General features: G+C 45.6%; 2 protein-coding genes across 2 annotated transcripts; one reads left to right on the top strand and one right to left on the bottom strand.

Moving 5' to 3' along the window:
• Positions 1–501: 501 nt before the first annotated feature.
• Positions 502–15,439, bottom strand: rfx1a (regulatory factor X, 1a (influences HLA class II expression); the record flags this gene model as incomplete). Its single annotated transcript, XM_083650161.1, has 17 exons — positions 502–1,046; positions 2,342–2,387; positions 2,483–2,636; positions 4,623–4,831; positions 5,342–5,491; positions 5,990–6,087; positions 7,330–7,481; positions 8,053–8,159; positions 8,959–9,077; positions 10,150–10,283; positions 10,671–10,790; positions 10,995–11,176; positions 11,927–12,350; positions 12,479–12,573; positions 13,480–13,575; positions 13,691–13,800; positions 15,079–15,439. 17 exons carry the CDS (start codon positions 15,437–15,439, stop codon positions 886–888), a joined length of 2,718 nt encoding a protein of 905 aa, XP_083506287.1. The 3' UTR covers positions 502–885.
• A 4,112-nt stretch (positions 15,440–19,551) lies between these two features.
• rln3a (relaxin 3a) lies at positions 19,552–21,443 on the top strand (the record flags this gene model as incomplete). The annotated part of the gene is made up of 2 exons (XM_083649114.1): positions 19,552–19,711; positions 21,163–21,443. 2 exons carry the CDS (start codon positions 19,552–19,554, stop codon positions 21,441–21,443), a joined length of 441 nt encoding a protein of 146 aa, XP_083505240.1.
• Positions 21,444–23,806: the final 2,363 nt, after the last annotated feature.

The raw sequence follows: 23,806 nt of genomic DNA on the forward strand, positions 1-23,806 counted from the left end.
GGGGAGGGTCAACACTTGGCATGATTTACAATCACACAACAACCAGACAATGCACACACTTGCAACGCGCACGCACACACACACACTATCACAAAAACCCTTTCAGTCAGCCTCTAGGTGTGACTCATACAGAAAGCATACAGAAAACACAGGATAGGGGTTGTGAAACGCGCACAAGACAAACTGACCCTATAATCCCGATGATCTGTTTTCCACGAGCGTCTCTGCGTCAACAAATACCAGCTAAGCGGGCACATACAGTACATGGTTTTTGGTGCCCTTCTCTTCTCCCACAGACGTTACACACATCGTAGTATTTTCAAGACCACCTCTTTGATACGGCAGTGACAGTTATAGAAAGAGGACCCAGCAGGTGAGCGGAAGTGTTCCAGCGAGGAGGAGTCAGTGAGGCAACATGCCAGCTCCTAGTTCATTTGTACAGATCCATAATCATCGAGCCCAGGAGTCAGCTCACTGGTGAAGCCACGTCCTGCTGCCACCTGCCAAGCCGGTGATTGTGTATTTCATGGTTTGTGCGAGGCGGAGTCTGTGCTTACAGTGTGGCGGACAGGACAGGGGGGCATCCAGGCTGTAGTGCTGCTGAATGGACCTGTGTTTGGTTGGTGTCCAGGCTGTAGTGGTGCTGAATGGGTCTGTGTTTGCTTTGTGTAAGTGTAGACAAGTAGGACAGTTATGTGGGACAGACCGCAGCGGTTGTGTTTGCACACACACTCACATTTACAAGATCTACATGTAATATCAAGTGTATAAATTAGTGTACTTTGTACAACTGTGTGTGCGCGTGTGTGTGTGCGTGTGTGCGTGTGTGTGTGTGCGTGTGTGTAATCATATAGTTGATCCGTGTTTCGTAGTGTTAATTTCTGTTCAGTTGTCAGCTGACCCGGTGGCGAAGAGCACTCTCTGGTCAGTTCTGGCCAGCTTGGCGGGAGGCTCGAGGGACTCCTCTCCCAGCCCCGGCCCGTCCGATGGGAGGGACAGCTCCTGGCATTCCTCGTCACTCTCATCATCCTCCTCCTCCTCCTCTTCTGGGACAGACACAAAGGGAAGGGCGCTTGTTGTTTGGAGTTGGAACAACCACAGTAGTAGCGACTAGCGAGCACACTCACCGATCGATAAAGCTCAGGTGCAAGGCACAGAACAATTGACTAAAAGGAGAGAACAGCCAGCACACTTAAACTTCTTCAGCGTACACTTCAGCGTACGCTGAAGAAGGCCTGCTTAACTGAAACGTCCGTTGTCGCTGTATTGCCCAGATGATGGATTAAAGCCTTGAAAGGACATTTAAGTGTGCTGGCTGTTCTCTCCTTTTGTAGTTGGAACAACACACTCCAGTTGACAGCAGTAGATTTTTTTTCTGATTTTCTCCCCAATTGTACTTGGCCAATTTCCCCTTGCTGCCCCGGTCGCTGCACCCCCTCTGCTGATCTGGGGAGAGCCGTAGACTAGCCCCATGCTTCCTCCGACACATGCACAGTTGCCAGCCGCTTCTTTTCACTTGACAGCAAGGAGCTTCACCGGCAGGACGTAGCACGTGGGAGGATCACGCTATTAGAAGGAGAGCTCCGCACATCTCTTTTTCGGGCAGGTGCGTCGGACATGAACAGAATTGTCCATCAATTGTAAAGAAGGGAGTCCCGCACACCGTCCAAAGTTGCAAATAGGAATTTATTCTGTGACGTTTTGGTCACCGATTTTGTTTGAAAAAGGTCGGTGACCGAAACGTCACAGAATAAATTCCTATTTGCAAGGATCACGCTATTCCCACCCACCCGGAAGACACAGCCAATCGTGCCTGTATGGACGCCCGACCAAGCCGGAGGTAACACGGGTCGCGAACCTGCTCTATCTGATAGAGCAGTGGTTCTGGGGGGGTCGTGGGATGGTTGTCAAAATAAAGAAATAAAAATTTTTGAGAATGTTTTTTCTCCCATGATGATTAAATCTCTCATACCAATGATTTAATGTAGTACAGTATATATAAACCAATATATAAACTATATATAAACTGTATAAAACAGATTTGAGTGAGTGAGTGAAATCAGCGTGCGAATGCGTTAGCACGCACACTGAGAAGTTGTCTCCTCCAGCTCGGGTGGCACTGCAGACCGTGGCACAGTGACGGGTGCTTGGCAATGCTAGTTAACTACTGCACGAACCCCAGGCTAAAGTTCTTTTGGGGGGCCGCGGCTCCAAAAGATTGACAACCACTGAGATAGAGTACAGTCAGTGCAGCACTTACTGTACTACAGCATACACACAGCATAGACAGTACAGTGCAGCACTGTACTACAGCATAAACACAGCATAGACCTCAACTTACCTTTGTCAGGATCCAGGGGGTTCAAACTGCGGCCTAAACTAGCAAACTGGAGGGGAGAAGGGAATGTGTTAATAGTGTAAACATGTTTTTTAAATTATCATTTCATTTTGATGCTTGTGCTTGTGTGTGTGTACTGTGTACCTCTCCCATGACAGCAATGGGGGTCTCTCCTTTAGCCTGGGCTACTCTGTGCTCTATCAGGTAGTACATGTACTCATCATACAGCAGGCGGATCAAGTGGAAGGAGCCAAAGCTGGCAGCACTGCGCAGGGTGAGGTCCCTGATCACCATGGAGCTGGAGGACGGAGACGAGGGGTGGAGCGTTGATTAAATCACTGCACACTGTATTTTCTCCAACTGCTTCACTCCTACACCAATTATTACTAACACCCCCCCTCCCCCAATGTCCCCTGAGCACAGCCAGCTCAGCAACAGGCCAGAATCCCCCCACTGACATGAACCTACCCCCCACCCCCATCATACGTCACTTTGATTTGATTTGTGATTGTCTTTCTGTATTGTTTCTGTCTTCTGACTATTGATGTGTCCGCTACGCTGCATACTTACACTGAGTCAACTTCCTTGTTGTATGTACCGTAATCTGATTAGCTACTGTGGCAATAAAATGGAACGTGAATCTGAATTAAGAATAGCAAGTCTTTCTCAGGGCTTCGCTATGGCAAAGCTCAAAGCATGGGTTCACTCTCATTTAAGATGCTTCACACCTAGCCTAGGTAAACCCAGCCCCCACGTGACCTGCTCTCTCAGTTCCCAGTCACTAGTGACTGAGAACAGGTCTGAGAGCAGGTCACTGGGGGCTGGGTTTACCCAGGCTACTTCACACCAACCCAATGAATGTTAAGATGATCAGAATCAGAAGGTCCCGATGACTACAGTTACAAATCGAGTCTTTTTTTAGATGCAGGGACAGACGGTGTGTGAACATTCACACAGAATGTGTCAAGTGGATTAACATGAAAAAAAAATCTACCTGGGTGTGGATAGGCTTTAGGCTGTTATTTTTATCACATACAAAATATAATAATTTAACAATCATTCCAGTCCCATTTACCTTGTGCATAGGGTTGGCAGGGTCATATTGTATAAATGTTGAATATTTAACCCCTTAGTGGTAGTGTTTAACATCACTGTCACAAAGAGCACCCGCCACTTGTTCCCCACTCTGCAGAATGCAGAGAGTAGCCAAATATATATATTGAAAAGGTGAATGAAATTGTAACATATTGTAAACTAAACAATGGAACTGGAATAAACTTGTGTAAGAAAGACAGGTTATTGTGGTGGCTAATCTATGCTGACAAAACATATTTTTGGTGGCTAGTATTTTAGTTTCAACCAGACTGAAGTAGCAAAGCAGTTTTGCCTACACTGCAGACCTAGCTAAGTACTGTGGGACTGGACAGCATGAATGTATTTGTTTTCCATATGAACAAGCAGAGCAATAGAAGTGAGTCATATTTCCATTGTGGTTGAGGCTCTATCTTTCTGCCTTAAGTCAGTCCTACACATTTTACACCAAAACTTACCCCAGGACTGAAAATTAATTTGATCATCATAGAGGTAAATATTCTACATGTACTGTAGTGGCTTTAATTATTGAATTCCATAACTATTTCCTTATCGGTTCCTTAAATACTAAGTCTGAAATTGAACTGATTGAAATTAAATTCTACTACCAATCTGAATTTACAATGAACAAGACTAGGCAAGCCTAGTTAAGCCGGGCCCAGACTGCTGCCACTCAAGGTTGTGCAAGTTGAAGTTCACATAAGAGCTAGCTCGAAAGTCAGTTCACACAGCTTCAAATGAAATAGTTCACATTAATCGTCGGCCAGCAGATCAGACTGTGGTTGTACTGGTCAGCATCCAGGTGTGAATGTGTGTATAAATGTGAACAGGGTGCTCCTGAACAAGTGCACACCTTTAGACCACCAACCATTTCCCCCCTCTAGACCCCCCCACCCCCCGCAAACACAACCCATATTCCCCCTAGTCACTAACCCTACCCACCCCTCGAATCCTGGCTCTCTAGCACCTTCCTATCCCTATGACCCCTTTTCCCTCCCCCCCATCAATAATGGGAATCAATCATGCAAATGTGTTAAAATGTGTTAGTTCAGGAAACATTAGACCCGGTTTGTCAAATGAACTGAGTCTCGATTCACAACACTATTTATGAACTGATTGAAGTTCTGCAGAATTGGCCCAAATGCTGCATTGTCACTCTGTCTCTGACCATCAAACTGTTGCTCCGTCTCACCTGTAGAAAGACCACTTGAGCAGGAAGAGCTTGGCGGCCTTAGGGAAGGCGGGGCTTTGCTGGTAGGGCTTTAGGACCTGGGAGACCACACCATCTAGCCAGGCGGCCCACTGCTCCAGGGAGTTCTGCTGCTGGAGGGTCAACTTAAAGTCCTGCTCCAGTCGCTGCACCACACGGTCCTCACACCGGCACACCCACGAAGCCTGCTCCTGTAGAGGGGGGGGGGGGGGGGGGGGGGGGGGTACAACAGAGTGTCACTATCTCACAGTGATGCTTACTAACTGCATCACTGTCGTGCCAATAATGCGGGTAAAGCTCCCACTCAAGTGTAATATTGCGATTATATAACGGTTACCAACGAAATAAAGTATATAACAAACAAACAAAAACGTTTTGCTAGTTTTAACTCCCCCGGAAATACATGGTGTTGACGAATTGGAAAACAACCAGTCACGTCAGTACCACTCCTGTGTAATGAAACCTAGTTTACTACTCCAGCAAGTAGGCCGACCCTTAGGAACGACCTAGCAACAGAGACAACAACTTGAGCTAACATTGTGCCATTTCCCAAACTGAATAAATAACACACATATAAACACGGCTAGAATTCCGAGCATATACACGACACTAAGACGAACGCAAGGTTCAACCAAGATACTGAAATACGTGCGAGTTGCCATGAAGGCTACCGGTGCACAGTGTTCAGAGATTAGACCCACCTGGACATTAGCAAAGTCGACCCGGTTGAGGTCGGAGAGCATTTGATTGATCTGGGCCGTGTTCTGGAGGACGGCGCGGGCTGCCTGAGCAAGGTGGTTCAGACTGGTGTAGCGGCGCAGAGTCTGGGCAAATGCACTGGCTGACGTTACCTGACGGAGGACAGGGAGAAGATGTGAGGGTGTGTACTCATGCTTTCACACGCACACACAAACACACTCACATACATCCACAAATACACAGCAATGGCAGCAATGGCTATTTTGGGTGAGCATCTAGGAATCTGACTTGGATGTTAAAGGGAAGAAGGCGCGGGGCCGGGGTGAGAGTAGGTTTGTCATTGCAGTTCATTGAATTAGGCCCACAACACCTCCAGATGACTCAAGAGCAAGTTCTGTTGTCCCAGAGCTAGGTTGTCCACACTGATCAGGCCGGTACACAACTACACTACCTTGTATCTACATTTAGAATCGCACAAAGTTCACTGTATTACACCCATCTAACCTGACCTAGCCATCAGGCTCTAAAACAATAGGCTTACAGGACGGCTGAGCCTGCAGGCTTGAAGCAGCCTGCTCAGCAGTTCAGAAACCAAGTTGAACCAACACTTTTAGGCTGAAGAAGGGAAGGTTGATATACAGGAAGCGTACCTTGATGCGGACCATCTCCTCGGGGATGTTCATCATGGCGGTGGTCAGCCAGCTCTCCAGACTCTTGGCAAAGTTGCGGATGGCTTGAGTTAAGGCACCTGGGGACAGGAGCAAAATAATAGAATTAGACGACAACTTGAATTTAAAGCTATTTACTTTCATGTATAGTTGATATGTCCTTCCCCCAGTCAAGAGCTGAAGATAAGTTTGGATCAGGATAGAAATAGAGTTATGTGCTAAATAATCAACAGCATTATTTCAATTTATAAAACGGCTCTCTCAAATCAAGCAATCTGATTGGTTCACAGCCATTGTATAATTCCAATAACCCACTCCAATAACCCATGGCCATGGGTTATTGGTTGCCATGGCAACTCTCTTACTAAAAGCCTTTGGTTACCTCAAAAAAAACAAATGGCGGAGACAGCTGTCAGATCCTTGTGAATCGATCTTCGCTTATAACTTTACTAATACTTCGCAGAAAATTATGTTTTGTACAAGAATAGATGCGGGCTAATGTCTTCTTTGCAAAAAAAAGGCTGTTAACCCCGCATTTAACCCCGTAACGTTAGTTGGTGTCGGGCTTTGCAGAAAGCACTCAGCTTCTCAGCAAGCGCTGAGGATGCAGCGCTGCGCTCGAGCTGCCTGTCGGCTTTCCAGAAAGCTCTCAGCTTCTCAGAAAGCGCCAGGATTGGCCAATGTCAACTTCAGTCTCCAGAACGATCCAATCAAATCACCCGCACATTCTTGCGGTCCCACCTTACAGTAGTGTTTCAACTGACTCTATCAGAATACCATGCCAGTCGGACTTATAGTATTATTATTATTATATTATTATACTTGGAAACCGTTTTATAAAAGCAATATAGCACTCGAGCTGCGTGGTGTTGTGGAATATATCCCGCTGATAAGCTGTTATCCCACTCGGCCTGCGGCCTCGTGGGATAACAGCTTATCAGCGGGATATATTCGCCACAACACACTTGCTCTCATGCTATATTGCTTAAATATAAGTGTGTCAGAAATAATACATCTCAGACTTGTAACTAATGTAATAGACCATGGCTGACCAATTTGGGCGGACCTCTGTAATAGACTCTCCTCCAGACTCAGTATCTAGTAACTGTCTACTCTTACAAATGTATTGTAATTGCAACTGCCTATCCCCCCCCCCAAGCTGTAGAGGGCCACTGCAACTAAATGAATGTAAAGGAAACACTACGTAAGGAGATGTTGTTATTGTGTGATATTTTGCCATGTGTATTCTACTCTCTGCACAGTGTTCCACAGTATACTGTTTTAGGATATAAGTTGATATCATGCTGGGTCTGAAGCCTTACTGGGGATGGGCCTGAGGACGTCAGGGATGAGGATCTCCACCAGGCCCTGGTACAGGCTGTTGTCACAGTCACGGCTCCAGCGCAGCACTGGATCGTACTTGCACAGCAACACCAGGCACGACTTGGGCAGACGCTTCTCTGACTCATCATGACTGGCAAAACACAAGCAGTGACAGTTTTTGTGAAACAAATATTCCCCCCACCTTTATCCCTGGCTCATTCTTTGGGGGGAGGGGCATTTTCCTGCTTTATTAGCAGATATAGTGAGACAGACAGGAAAGTATGGGAGAGAGAGGGGAGGATGTGCATCATTAATGACCACGGGCTGGATTTGAACCCAGGGTGCTGTGGGAAGGACTGAGCCTCATGGTACACGCTCTACTCGGTGAGCCACCAGAATGCCCATCCCCCCTCCCCCCCGGCTCTTTTGAACAATTACAGTGTGTTAGGCATTTAGCTATTTTATCAACAAAGACTTACAGTGAGTGCTATTTCATTACCTATAACTTAGAAATAATGCATATAAATAATGCATTCTTTTTCAAATCCATCTAGAGATGGAGTGTTACAGCTATTGATGATATATATATACGTTTCTTCTCTGTTGCACATTACAAATTACTCTGGAAAAGGGCATCAGCTAAAGATGCCCTTTTCTCACTAACACACCGACTATGCTTATGACAAAAATCTACTTTCAAATGTGTGTATGTATCCACTCACACAGCCAGAGTGGCATCTCCAGCCTGATTCTGGCTGAACCTCCAGAAGGTCTTCCACAGGGTCTCCACCAGGGTAAACTGCAGGTTGACCATCACATCCAGTATGGCCTGACAGAAAACAGAGACAACACTTCAAACATCAATGACTGACAATGAATGACTGAGAGCATACAGGGAACTGGTGCCTCCCATGTGCTATGTCCTGCCAGTGAAGCTCGCCGCTGTCAGGTGAAAAGAAGCGGCCGTGCATGTGTCGGAGGAAGCATGATGCTAGTCTACGGCTCTCCCCAGATCGGCAGAGGGTGGAACAGCGACCAGGGCAACAGGGGGAAAATTGGCCAAGTACATTTGGGGAGAAAATGGGGGGGGAATGAGAGGGAAAACTAGAACGACCACACCGCGGATATATGCCTCCATCAACAAGTGAGCAGTCGACATCCATGTCTGTCCAGACTTTGAGGTTTGAGCCAAATGTGAAGAAATTCCGTCAATGTGTTCCTGAGATATGGTGTTACCGAGCTTGAAAATGGTGTTCGCGAGGTCACGTCACAGTGACCTTGACCTTTGACCACCAAAATGTAATCAGTTCATCCTTGAGTCCAAGTGGACGTTTGAGGCAAATTTGAAGAAATTCCGTCAAGGCGTTCTTGAGATAACACGTTAACGAGCTTGAAAATGGCGTTCGTGAGGTCACAGTGACCTTAATCTTTGTCCTTTGACCACCAAAATCGAATTAGTTCATCCTTGAGTCCAAGTCGACATTTGAGGCAAAATCGCGTTAACGAACATCGGATGGACGGACGGCTGTATGGACAACCCGAATCCATAATGCCTCCCGGCCTGGCAGAGGCATAAAAATAGTCAAAGGTTTCCAGCCAGCTAACCAATGCCCCCTTCAGGCAGTTACCTCACAGTGTTCCCTGTAAAGCAGCTGAAAGCTCTTGATGTGCTCCAGCTCGATGCCCTCTGGCAGAGCCTTCCCCTGCAGGTCGATATCTGGGAACTCTGGGAGGGCTCTGGATGCGTCTGGACACAGAACACATTGACAGTGGTTACTAATTAAATTAAAAATATATATATTCACTAATTAATTACTCTGAAAAACATACTTGTGAATTCTCACAATAATAACTATCATGTCAAAAAAGGTTGATATCTTTGACACAGCCAAACGTGGCTAAAAAACAGATGCATTTTTTGGCAAAAGATCTTGCCAATGGCACCCCTTACATCAGGGTCTGAAATGAACGGCAGCCAAGCGCCAAATGCGAGTAGATTTTGTGTTTGGCAAGTCAATCTCAGAAGGCCATCTGCCACCTGATGAGTAGCCTAAATCTTTGTACCACCGCGCGTTGGTGTTGCTGCAGCTTCTCCTCTCCTTCTCTCCTCTGACTGCTGGGTGCTGTCTGTGTCTGAGTTTCACAAAGGTGAGGGCTGAGCGCTCCTACCTCACACACACCCCCACACATGAACCAGCCACAGACTGTCTCGCACTCCTCCTACATGTAGTTTCGCTGCAGTTGCATCCTCATTTTCGAGCACGAGTGCTTGAGCAGTTAACTACTACTAGTGTACGTGTATCCATTGTCCTGTTTTGTTCAATGTTTTACTGCACCTATGGAGTCTTACTGCTTCTGTTAAACTTTACGCTGTTTTCAGCTTGAAAAAGTCTCTCTCAACTGATTTTTTTTTAACTACTTCCTCTCAGGTGCAACAGTACCATAATTCTCTCTCTGTTAGTATTGTATTAGCTGTAGTTTTGTAGTTTAGTGTTAGTATTAGCCTATTACTGTAAATGTACTACAATTAATCGTTGTCTTAGTGTTGTGATGTTAGTGTTGTTATAATTATGATTAGTGTTTGTGTTCACATGAATTATTAGTATTAATGTTTCTTTAGTATTTAATGTTTTTGTCTACCGGCCATTTGGCCGGTGAGTCTAAAAGTTAATTTCCGACCCTGCCCTTACATAAGGGGCTCATACATTTGTGATTTGTTGACATCTTGTGCAAGTCCTATCACTTCTATACCAGCACAACATCAGTAACCAATAGGTCTGTGTCCATTGTAGCGTGGTGATGAAGAGCAAAAAACTCACCCAGGAATTGTTGGTATTGCTGAACCTGGGTGCTGATGTCCACGAGTCCTGCCCCCTGCTGCTGTTGCTGCTGCTGGCCTGCTCCCGATGCTGTGCCATTGGTCATTCCCTCCACCTTATGCACTGGTTTCAACCTGGTGAGAGCAGGGACAAAATACAACATTCAGGTCTACACAATGATGATCAATCAGTCAAGTTTCCTTGAAAACGACGCAGATGGTCATCACCCATGGGACCAGAGTTCTTTCTGGACCAAGCAGCACCACTGGTCATGTAGATTAGAACACTGGTCCCATATCAGCCTATACTGCAGGCCCTTTTCACAGCAACTGTTTTGAGGTGGTAATGCAGGAAGTAAAGCGGATGTAACCAATACATTACGGTCCTTGATGTGGAAAAAGTTTGAGACACAGGGTTTTACAACATAGAGTTTGGATAAGGTCTGATGAAAGAACTGTAGAAATAAACATATGGGAATAAAATGTTCCAGAGTTGTAATGATAAGTGTTGTGTCTGTGTACCTCTGTTTCTGTGAGAAAGGCTGCTGCCTCATCGCCAGGTGCTGCTGGTCCTCCATCAGACGAATCAGAGAAGAGCTGGCCTTGATCCTCAGCCCATAGTAGTGGTATTTCGAGTTACCTCTGTGGGGAATAGAGAAAATAGGTGTGTAAGTGGGTTATAAGTGTGTGTGTGTGTGTGTGTGTGTGCGCGTGCGCCCCCATGTGTACATTACATGTAACTGTGTAATACGTAATCCTACACAGGTGTTCACGTCCGCACAAAGGTAACATTCCCACGCGTGCCTTTCTGAGTTTGTGTGACTGATGATCTTCTCATCATCTTACCGTGTGCCCAGGCGTCGTGTCCGTAGCCCCATGAAGACGGATCGGATGAGTTTCCCGAAGGAGGCGGCGTTGACAGGCTCTAGTTTCTGCTCCTGGCAGTGCAGCAGGTAGTGGCAGTAGAGAGTGGAGCGCGGCAGACTCACTCCTTCAGCTGTCTCATAGTTGTCCAGCAACCACTGTACCTGACACGCAGGCAGGGAAAAGAGAGAGGCTGGAGCAGTTAGCAAAGCCTGTATAGAGACACAAGTGGAACAACGCGCGTCAAAATGACGCAAGCATGCCGAGCTAAAAGACTGCTTCACATACATTTGACAGTTAAATGTAGTACATACATGCACACAGACTTTTTCCCACTTCAATTAAACATACATACAAACACAAACTCATTAACAGACTAAAACATTCACATGTATTGCTCATTCAGACATGAAAACACAAATACATTTGTTTGCGTGCCGTGGCATACAACTTTGGTATGCAATGAATTAATGAGCTGGAATACTGATGGGATGTTTGCCAAACATAGATTGGTTACCATTGTCATATGTTGCTAAATATGACAAGTTTGGGATGAAAAATACAGTGTTGTGGCACTTCAGGCAAAATAATAATAATAATAATAATAAAAGGCCTCTAATCACATGCACTTTAATGACATGAAACATGATGAGGTCATGGCTTTGTTGTCTGTAAGTAGCAAATCACAGTTAAAAATACTGTAATGTTACAACATAGTTTTTCGGACCATTGCTCAAATAAAGTATATTGTATAACCCACACTTTTTTGGTCCTAATACAAACCACCAAGTTTTTTTAATTGTGCTTTCCACTTGACAAAGCTCAACTATGACATCATCAGCGTGCGCCACCAGAGGGTTGTGTGGATGGGAACAAAACGAGAAGAAATTCCTGCGCTTGGCGCCTCTGCATACCTTCTTGTCTGCCGACGGCACGCTACTCTCCTCGCCCTCTGTAATACTCACAGTGGCTGGGGAGGCACGGGCGTTGTGTGAGTAGCTCTGGCTGTTGCCACCCGCCCCTCCACTGCTGCTTCCCAGCATGTACCCCCCCTGGATCACATAGCTGCCCGCCGCACCACCGTTGGTGCCTACCCCATCCCCTGCCCCGTTGGTGGTGCCCCCTGTGGTCACCACCGTGGCCCCTCCCCCCGCTGCACTGGTGGGCTGGGCCACGAACATGGACACGCCCCCTGTTGTGCCTGCCGTCACGGAGACGGTGAGCGGTGTGCCGGGGGTGGAGGCCTGTGAGCCTGAGGTGGGCGAAGCTTCATAGTACTGGGCAGCTGTGGTCTGGGTGTACAGGGGAGTGTCTGTGTAGGGGAAGCTGCTGGAGCGACTGCATGGGAGACAGGGAGGCAGTGTTAGGGAGAGATGAACGAAATGTTCTGTATGCGTGTGACTGTATCTGTGTAACATTGTATGCGTGTGTATGTGAACGCGTGTGAGAAACTGATGGATTCTAACATGGTGCTGGTGGTGTAGTTGCCGTCTCCTTCCACATACTGCACTTGATTGGTGTACACATGTTGCACTGGCACCTGTGTCAGCTGCTGCTGCACCTGAGGAAAACACGCAAGCAAACACACACACACACACACACACACACACACACACACACACACACACACACACACAAACAAACAAACAAACAAACAAACAAACAAACAAACAAACAAACAAACAAAAACACACACACACACACACACACACACACACACACACACACACACACACACACACACACACAATCTAGTAAATCCCTCCCTGTCTGCCTATTTGACCCACATCAACACCTGTGAATTCTAGGCTCATTCAGGTACACTTGCATTTCTTTCCTGGCAAAGAAATATTCTCTATCCCTTTAACTCTATACCAGCAGTCTGTCCCCCTGACCTACTTAGAGAGCTGTTGCTGGCTGGCTGTGGCCTGAGGTGGTGGCAACTGAAGAGTAGGCTCCTATCTCTCTCTCCAAACCAGTGCAGACACTGTTGGTACATATTTGGAGGAAAACCCAAGAGGAGGATGTAGGGGTGGCTGTCCATGCTGTAGTCTACCGCTCCCCAGATCAGGTACAACTCCTCTAGCTCCCTGTATCTGCCTGACGCTGACATCCTGCTGCTAGTGGGGAGCAGTGGTGAGGTTCGACCATAGATGTTATGAGCTGACTGACACTGAGACTATATGTGATGAAGTTAGCATGTTTTGGACATGTAAGAGGTCACAAGTGATCCCCTTTGTAATGGAAAGTGTGATAACCTGTATGTGCATGTGTATTCCTGTGTGTGTGTGTGTGTGTGTGTGTGTGTGTGTGTGTGTGTGTGTGTGTGTGTGTGTGTGTGTGTGTGTGTGTGTGTGTGTGTGTGTGTTGGTCAGTGACTGCGCAAGTGAGTTTCAAACATTATACTGGACCACTGAGATATCAGCAATGATAAGCTGTATGTGTTAGTCTTGTTTGTTTGATTTACCTCCTGGCTGATATGGACAGGCTGTAGGCTGGTGACACTGAGCTGGGTGCCTGGCTCAGTCTTGGCTATCTGAGAGGTGGCCTGCACCACGGACCTCTGGTGACATGAACATACACAGACAGGACACCTGATGGATTAAAGAATAACTTCTTCTGCTACATTTTAACAGCTGCGGAGGAACATTTATTTTGAGCATGCGCACATGTTTTACCTGCTGAGCCGCCTGCACCTGCTGAACCACCTGTGTGGGAACTCCCGTCTGCACCACAGATGGCGGGGGACTGGAGTCTGACACACTGTCACTAGAATGGAGAGAGCCCTCTGAACAGAGAGGAGGGGGGGGGGGGGGGAGTACAGTACTGTTACAAGTCATTTCCGCTATTTACCTTGCCGATATGCTGGCTACCATTTAATCATTACACATTTCCTCTTTCATGCAAAGTCTGAAACTGCATGAGTCACGACAATAACAGTAACTTATCTAAAACCGTGAACAGGAAATGGTGAACTCAAGATACCTCTTCATTCTTGGCATACAAGTACTATACATACTATATATTTGATTAATGTTCCTATGGCGCATGGCCCAGTTGTATACAATTCCAATTCTAAAGTATATGTTAATTATCACATTGCCCTTTAAGAACATGGTCATAAAGAGGAGGGTGATGTTACATTTGGCATTGGCATTTGGTAGTCATACATTGTGTCTGTGTAAGTTGGCTGTCAAAATTGGCCCAAAATCATATTCGAATATTCCCTCTAAACAAAACATATTCGTTTGAATATATTCAAATACTTTTTTCTTTTCTTTTTTTTGCCCCCCCCCCCCCCCCCCCCTTTTTCTCTCTTTGTGAGCTGCTCTTCCCCACCACTGGTTATATGGCCCTTGTGATCCAGATGCCAGGTGCTGATGTAGGTACTGAAATGTCCGATCATGTAAAAAAAAAATGGTAGCACTGATGTGACTTTGGTCGGTGCCAGAAAAGCACCTGCCATCTGTACCCAGCTCTAGTGGCTAAAGGTTTGTCAACTCCCCCAGCCACTTGGCATGTACCTTTAGTTATAAGTCACTCTGTTGGTCAGTCAGCTGGTCCCAAAAATTTCAAGAAACAAACAAACAAAAAAACGTTACTGCACATGTGCCATTGTGGGACACAGCTATAAAGATTCTATGAGCCTGACTGCTTTGATTTGAGCTTGGTTGGTAAAGCACAGGTTTGCCATGCCAAGAGATTTCATGTTCCAATTCCAAGTGAGTCATTTTAGCACATTTAACACCATTTTTCATGCATGCTTGCCCAAGCACCAAGCTGCTCACGGTTTATCACACATTAAAGTGTGAAAGTCTGAAATGTGTTGTTTTCAAACACCCATTTCAGCAGGTCAAAATTCAAAGAATGGTCCATAGTACTTTGAAACGTTATGGTCCTGAAAGAACAATACATTTGAAATTATTTCTAGTACCACCTATAACCGCACAGACAAAATAGCGCAGAGCAGGGACAGGATTTAAGGGGTGGAGATTGGATGTAACCCCCCACCCCGGGTCTAATTTAATCCCAGTAGTTTATAGTGTGTGTGATGCTCAGCCTTTACCTGTGACAGTAACTACGATGTACTGAGGTGTGCTTTGAGCGTTCCCAGACTGTGTGGGGGAGCCCTGGATCTCTGCAGTCACATACTGTGTCTGAGCCGGTTGGCCCTGTGCTGTGGGCTGGGCTTGGCTACCCGCTGCAGGCTTCTGGCTGGCGAGGGAAGCGGCTTGCTCAACAGAAGTGGGTTGGCCTGTGGGCGTGACAACAGTGGGAGGGGCCACAGTGGTCTGAATCTCAGCCAGAAACTGAGGGGCAGTGGCAGAGGTGGAGGTGGCTGCAGGTTGGACAGCTGTGACGGTTACACCGCCCCCCTGGGGTTGGGTTGTCGGCTGGATCTCACCTACATAGCCTGAGGTGGCCATCACAAGACCTGGGAATCACCACTGATAACAGGAAAAAGAAGTGAGCGACTAGTTATATGTTTCAAAACACAAACAACAGTCAAAAGTCATCAATGTAACTTTGATACACTCAAATACACTAAAATTTACACTGAAAAAAAGAATGACACCGAGATGAGAGCAGAAATGTTTACCTAACAACTACATAAATTAAAACATATTTAACTGAAACGGTATTCGTTGCAGTGCTTTTTAGAGCTCACGATAAACTTGTTTGATTTAGTAACTCTGTATCCTCATATGTAGTCTTGCCTTGTGTTCAAATTAAGTAGTAACGGGACAATGTCTGAAAGTCCTCCTGTAGCTAACCTAAGAGCGGTGCAGCTAGCGAGGCGATGTGGGGGAGGACTGTCAGGAAAAAGCATTTGGTGTCCCATTACCTGTAATGTGATCACACAGCCAATGGGCTTTCACTCATATAATGCCTATGCCTGTAGCAGAAGTTGGGAAAATCCCTTACCACGTTTTCAAAACTGCAGCAATCAATTTTACAAAGCATTAAAATTCTGTTTCTGCAGCTTTCTCCTCATGTAAAGCCCATGGCACACCAATCAAACATTCTCCACCAACTACCAACATTGTTGTTTTTGGCAGTTGTTGGAGAATGCTTGATTGGTGTGCCATGGGCTAAACACAGACAAACAAGGACTGAACATGTCGAATCTGACCAAACATCTCCAAACAAGGACAGACAGCCATGCCACACCAAACAACTATCTGTGTTTGTCTGTGTTAGTTGTAGAATGTTTGATTGGTGTGCCATGCTTAACACAATGAAGGGAGGCTTAAATGTACACTTTAACCATTTAATTGACCTTTTATATGAACACCCTTGAAGGTGTAGACTTGACACCTTCCACAAACATTCCTAGTCTCTAGAAGAGTCTCTATCGCTCTCTCTCACCCACACACTTCAGTAAGGCCACACCACTGGGACCGAAGAATAGGGTTTCTTCTATATTATGACCTAACTCTGTTTACTAACTGAACTGCTAGATAGATTGAATTCAGACAGAAGCACCTGCAAAAAACCTTCTCTGCCACGCCCCTTCCACACTGTCTGTCTGCCACCTGACGTGCCGCCGTGGCTCTCAACTTTCCATTAAATGTTATTCGAGTAGGGTAGTTGCCAATGATGCCCGATGATGCCTATCAGGCCAACCCTTCCCCTGCTTCAACGTTAGTAACAAAGTAACGCTAACGAAGCTAAAACTGCAGTTTGAACTTGTCTAAACTCATTTTGTCTTCTCTTTTGGTCGTTAACGTTAAGAAATGTAGCGTTAAATTAGTTATTGGTTGGGGTTTTACGTTGAGATAGCTGTTCAAAGAATCACACCATGTTAAAATGCAATTTAAATGACCTAGCATGTCCGTTACTGGTAGCTAGTAACGTTAGCTCGTTCCGTCAGCTATGAATAATATTAACGTTAAGCACACTCCTGTCGTGACAGCACTGATGCTAGCCAGCTAGCAAGGTAACACTGGTAACGTTATCAAGCTAACTGGTCTCTACAACAACCGCCATTTTGTACCCTATGCATTTGACATCGCCATAACAACGGCCTGTTTAGGCATGCATCTGTGGCTGCGTCGTCATGGCAAGCACAATCCAACTCGAATGAGTAGCCAGCACACACTAACCGCTCCCTTCAAAAAATACACTTGAGCGATTATCAATGCGACAGCTAGCTAGCCGGCTACGATAGCTAACACTGGAAGCCAGCTTGCTGTTATGGCTACTGAAACAACAAGGGAAAATACAGTACAAATGTCATTTGAACCATTCGTGGACAGAAAAGCTTTCCAATATGTTTAGAGCTTCACCTCAGCTTCCGAGTGAATTTCCCACCGGTATATTTCCTTTTTTATTTTTTTGCCGGATTCAGTTGTTGTTGTTGATTCTCGTTGCTGGGCTCTTGTCGCCAGGGCTACCGTGGCTATGGCGCTTCGTCCTCACCAGGGCAACTGTTGCTACCCACCCGCTCCCTTCCCTCCCCCCTCGTTGCTCTGATTGGCTGAGAACTCCCAAATCGTCTTAAAGACATAGGACCATAACATTGGCAGTACAAAGCCTTCCACGCCCATTTGTGGAAAATTTCTGTCTATCATTGATTAAATTACTAATTAACTAGGCAGATGTTGTACCAGGGAAAGTAATTGGCTCATCACAGTGTTTATCAAAATTCAGTAGTCAGTGATTTGATAGTTATAGGCTACATACTATTTTATTGATAAGAGAGTGACTAATACACTTATTATCACGTCATTATGTCATGTCAGCCTACCTCCAGTTTGACTCATTTTCAACAGTAGCCTACATCAATTCTGTTGATAATAATAATAATAATAATAAAATGGGGGGACAACAAATATAAACGCACGCGCGTGTGTGACACACACACACACACACACACACACACACACACACACACACAATTGAACACAATGGCCCAGATGCATAGCATGTAGAATGGATGAAGTCTTGTGGATTGACGCATTAGCTCTGTGTCCACATCTGCACTATAAGGGGCAAGGCAAGCATATGACCACATGATGCCATCTTGATACACACAGTCCATCAACACATCGACAACAAGTATAGTCCATAGTGTTCTATGATCACTCTCTTGACCTCCACAGGTCACCCTCTGACACTGTGTAAATGAATGGCAGGCTGGACACCCTCCATAAAATGCCATGTTGTTTGCTTGTTATCATCACATTCATTACAAATTCATCCTCCCCATTGTCATTTCCCAAATGAGTGACCTTTGACTACGTGGATGCACAGATAGAAATGTGTTTTTTGCCTGACTCCTATTATGACTTCTATGTTATCTGACTTTGAAAATGTCACTGGCCCTGTCTCAGTGCTTCCTGGCTCACCACTCTGCAAAGAGACTACGAGAGCTTGTCAAGGGAAATAGAAAATGATAGGGGTAAGTTATACAGGGCCATGTGTGGATTAGGGTTAGGGTAATGGTAAGGGTAAAATCTTATCAGGTGGACCAGAATTCATGGCAACATGTCTGATTAGGTCTGAAAGGTTCACATATGAGAACACAGTTCATTTCCGTTCACCATATTTTTATCATTTTTAAGCCTGAATGGGATGACCTTTATATTCTACCCCTCCTTTTGCGACTCTTTAAACGTGTTGTTAATTTTGTTGAGTATCCACAAGGCATGGGTTAATTGCTGTCAAAAATGATGACATTTCACATGCACCTATAAGAATGACTTCTGAGTGGAGTGATGTGATGTCTGTGTTTAGCACCTGTTTGGACCCTGGCAGCTGCATTTTGCACCAGTCATATATGGGAAAGTGACCTTGTCAGGATTTAATAGCAAAAGCTTTGAGACATCCGGTTTTGAAGGTCCTGAAGCAGTCAGCTTGCTTCATGTCAGTGTCATTGATAGATCATTACAGTTGCGTATCATCTGCATAGCAACGTAAACTGATATCACGTCTGACAATAACACACCCCAGGTTAAGCATATGAATGGAGAATAGAATAGAATAGAATAAACACATGAGTGAGTGTGGGGCAATATGCTAATTAAGTCCATTATACCATATAGAGTCCCACCAGATGCCTTTATGGGGGGAATTATTTATCTCAATATGCTGCTCTTCATACTCACAGTCACTGCATATCCCGTTATAATTGCACGTTTTCCATATAGATGCAATTTAAAAGGGCTCTAACTACGTCACATTGTGAGGTAATGAAAAATGTAATGAAAAATCTGGATTTGAAATCAAAGGTGTGCTTCATTTGCTGCAACATAATTATAGCTCACGAAGGCCTCTGACATCAGCCATATTGGTTAATTATGCCACCTTTTGGTCTGGGTTTTGTCTCCATAAAGGTCTCTCACTCTATCTCGCTCCCCAATCTGTGTGCCTCTCTTGGGGAGGGCCTGCATGCTTGTCTCCATTGCAGGGCTCCAAATCCCTTTATAAAGCATGCCTGGGTCACCTAGAGAGTCACAAAGCTCACAAACGCGGAGAGAGAGTTGAGTGCTGCTCAAAACAAGAAAACAACATAGGCAAAGCATTTGGTATGACTATGTGGAAAGCTGTGGTACTGGCTGTATGTCTGCTGGTGGCTGGGGTTCAGGCCATGGAGAGCCCAGCGTACGGTGTGAAGCTCTGCGGCCGTGAGTTCATCCGGGCGGTCATCTTCACCTGCGGAGGCTCGCGCTGGAGACGCTCGCTCAGGAGCGCAGGTGAGACAGACTTTGTTATTCACAACTGCTCTTTGGGTCTATGGTGACAGAAAGATATACGGTATATGTTATAGGGTCAACTGATTGTTTTTGGCTTTCTCACTTAATCTTTATTCCCTGTGTATATTGATTATAGAAGACATGAAGATGTGTCTCTTTTCTGACTTTAGTTTGTTGTTGTTTGTTTGTGATTGTGTGCAATTTTGTATCTTATCCAGACAGGAATATGCCAATAAAACAGTAGAATAGAGGAGGAAGCAAATCACAAGTTTTAAGTTAAGCTGCAGATTGAAGGAGAATACTCAGTTCATTTGTATGGGAACTTATTCTGGTAGTCTGGTATATAGTTGGTTCAATCAGTATTTATGAATGGAAACCATACTTTCTGGGGCGTCCTGGTGGCTGACCTGGTAGAGCACGTTACGCATAAGGTTTCGTCCTTGGCGCGGCCGACCCAGGATCGAATCTGACCCGTGGTCCTTCGTCGCATGGCATTCCCTCTTTCTCTCCCCACCTTTCCTGTCTGCCTACTGTTCTATCAAATAAAGGCAAAATGCCCCCAAAAATAACCGAAAAAACAAAATATATGGCAAGAATCACAGAGCTACAGTATATACTGTGGGAATATGTGCACACTTGGGCTACACCAATGAATACCAATAGACTGCGTTATGGACCTATCAAATGTTTATTTGAACATTTACCATATACCCAGATGAGCTTTATGGCCCTGAACCAGAAAATGTACAGTTTTCTCCAGAAATCCTCCCTGGGATACTAAATGGCAAAGTAAAAACCTGGGAACTTGGTGAGCTAATATCTCCAATGGGAATGGAAAAGACTTTGACCATTTGACAATTCTAAGAAGAACCCATCTCTGCAGCAGCCCATGAGATCAAGCAGGACTCTGATAAAAAACGAGGGCAGGTATTTCAAAATACAGGGTGGCAGAGGCAGAGTACCCTGACCGGACTGCCCCAATATCATCCTGCATTTCGGAAATTTGCATATGTGGTCGCACAGCTATTGCGAATGCGTGCTTGTCTTTTATCTATTGCCATACAAGATAAGACATCCACCATTAGAGAATGTGATAAAATGACTGCTGACATAAACACTCCTGTGTATGAAATGTGTTGTACAAAATAAACTTGCTTTGCCTCTTCCAATTTTTCTCGTGACAGCAGGGAGTCGGACAAACTCTGTTTTATTTCTGGCTATAAGAAACAAGTGTGAGCATTTAATAAGACACATTAAACAGTTTTGAAGTATGGCTTTGCACATCACACTGAGGAAAGCCACAGGCTGAAATGCGTCTATTTTCTTCACTGCTGCTGTGCGGATTAAAACCTTTTTTTGAAACTTGACCTGTGAGTGCTGCTGCCAGTTCAATTTGACTTTGCACAGCAAGCTTCATCGTCCCACTTCACTGTATTTGTCCCATGATGCAGGAGAGCCTTCAGAGGATCCATTCAGCCCCCGAGAGGAGGAGTCCTCAGAGGACTCCGTGGTGGAGGGTCTCTTCCAAACGACCTATGACCTGGGCGTCCACAGCCAGGCCAGAGACGGGCAGGAGGGGGCGTTCAGCAGGCCCGCCCGGTCCTTCATCTCAGATGAGATCCTCGAAGCCCTGCGCAAAGCCGACCGCAAGGGCCGCGACGTGGTGGTGGGGCTGTCCAACGCCTGCTGCAAGTGGGGCTGCAGCAAGGGCGAAATCAGCTCCCTCTGCTGAGAATCTACCTCCACCATCCCCTGCACACACACACACACACAGGCACGGGGACACACATACATGCACACACACACACACACACACACACACACACACACACACACACACACACACACACACACACACACACACACACACACACGCATGCACGCACGCACGCGTGTGCAAGCAGAGTGTGTGAGGATACTGTTTTTTCCACTTCTCTCTTTCAATGCACTCATCTCTCCTTCCCCATCATGAATCTTCAATGATTTTTCTGCAGTGTCTTGAGCTGTGTAAGCTGTTTGGAGGGCCTGGTAATGTACACATTTTTAGTATGTGAAATCTATGGAAAGGGCTGCCAAGTGTTGGAATATGTATGTTTCTGTTGATTGAGTGCATTCTAACCTTTGTAAAGAACAGCCTTCTGTCCTTCTCTCTTTACAAGGACCAAGCTGTCCGTCTCAACCTTTTGTCACACACATTTTAATAAAGGCAATGGACTGGATTACCTCTATTCTGACTTCACATTTCACTGTTCCCTCACCAGCAACTTGCATGCCCCCATACCCCCCCCCCCCCCCCCCCCCCCCATTCCCCCCACGGGATGGAAAGGTCAGGGTACTCACTCACTCACTCACTCACTCACTCACTCACTCACTCACTCAGTCAGCCAGTCAGTCATGGGCGTTTGAGTTTAGTGGGAAAACAGGCCGTAGCTAGGGATAGGAAGGTGGTAGAGAGTCGGGATTCGAGGGGTGGGTAGGGGGAGTGGGTAAGGGGATATGGGTAGTGGTAGTGGTGGGGGGAGGGCAAGGAGGGGGGGTTGCGAGGGTAAAGGGGCCGTAGCTAGGGAGGGATAGGGAGGTCGTAGTAGAGCAGGGGTGGGCAACTATTTTTCATGGGGGGCCACATGAGAAACCCAGATTGTTGCCAGGGGCTGAACAAATATTGTCATGCCGTAACCCATGGATGGGCAACTTTGATGATAGAGAGGGCCACAAAAAATGTCCTCGCTACCAGGTTTTGCTGAGGGCCGAACGGCGCCAGTGCGAAAAATTTGGGGCATTTGAAGCCAGGTTTAGAGGAATAACTAATTTTAAATTAACAGTTGTGATGTCATTATTCAGTCTTAACCACCAATATTTGATCCTTTTCTCACTCACTCCTATGTCACCACCTGCTCTCAGGGCTTGAAATTAACTTTTTTGACCACCTGCCAATATGGCTGCTAGATTTTAAAGTTACCAGCCAATTAGAATTTCCACTAGCCGAAATGTTTTTCTTGAAATAAACCAGAATATGAGTGGGTTAATTTAAGCATAAGTATCAGTAAGTGGCCCGGGATGATCAAAGCCTGTGTTGAGGGTCACACGAACAAAAATGCACTCTTGAAGCTAAATAAATCCAAAACCAATGAGTTAATTATTTAAATTTCTACTTCAATGTAGCCTTTTAGTCATAAAGATTATTGAAAGATATTCCATATTCCAGACTGAAATGCTATAACAGAAGTGGAGTATTGGCCAGAATAACATGAACATTTGGACACTTATTCAGCGGGTATCTTGCATGTTGCGTTCAGGTGCACTGGCGGGCCGTATTTTGCCCATGTGTGTAGTAGAGAGTCTCGATTCGAGGGGTGGGCAGGTGGAGTGGCTAGGGGGATATGGGTGGTGGGAATGGGGGCAAGGGAAAAGGGGCTGTAGGTGCTGGGGGCATGGTGATATAAAGCTGAATGCCACTGCGGCTGCGCAGTGGGCTTTAAGGTTGATGCTTGTTTTAAGAGACTACTTGTGTGTAGGCATACAAACAGACAGCAGTTATTCATTGATGTGTGCTACAGCCCTCGTGAGGCTGGTGCCAGGAGCCTACTGCCCTTGGTCAAGGTCATCGGACAGACTTTACATATAGGCTAATGGAACACCTGCTGTTGTATTCTGAAACACAATTAAACCCTTTTTTTAAATCAACGTATAATTTTTAGTCTGACCAAAGTAGTCTGATTCCCATTTGAGGCCTAGCTCATATGGGTAGCCTATCAGTTTACATAGCTCATATTATTTTTTAATCCCAGGGCAGGGAGAGGCACACAGCGAGGAAGCTTCTGTAAAAAGTCCACAAGAAAAATTAAGTTCAATTCAATTTAAATGCGGCTAAAATTGTATTTCTTTTTTTTTATTATCATATTGCCAAAGCATCAAATTGATAATCATTATTCATATTTCATTCTGACTGTTTCCTCCCAGTCCCCGCCTACAGTTTTGGCAACTTTATTCATATCAAGACAAGTGATCAGCACGCAGTACGCACTCTTTGAAGGGATTGACGCACTCTTTGAATGGGCTGTGTCGTGCGTGGAGCACATGGTAGGGTAGCTACCC

Source organism: Poromitra crassiceps (genome assembly GCF_964638095.1).
Source record: "Poromitra crassiceps genome assembly, chromosome: 13".
Taxonomy (NCBI): domain Eukaryota; kingdom Metazoa; phylum Chordata; class Actinopteri; order Beryciformes; family Melamphaidae; genus Poromitra; species Poromitra crassiceps.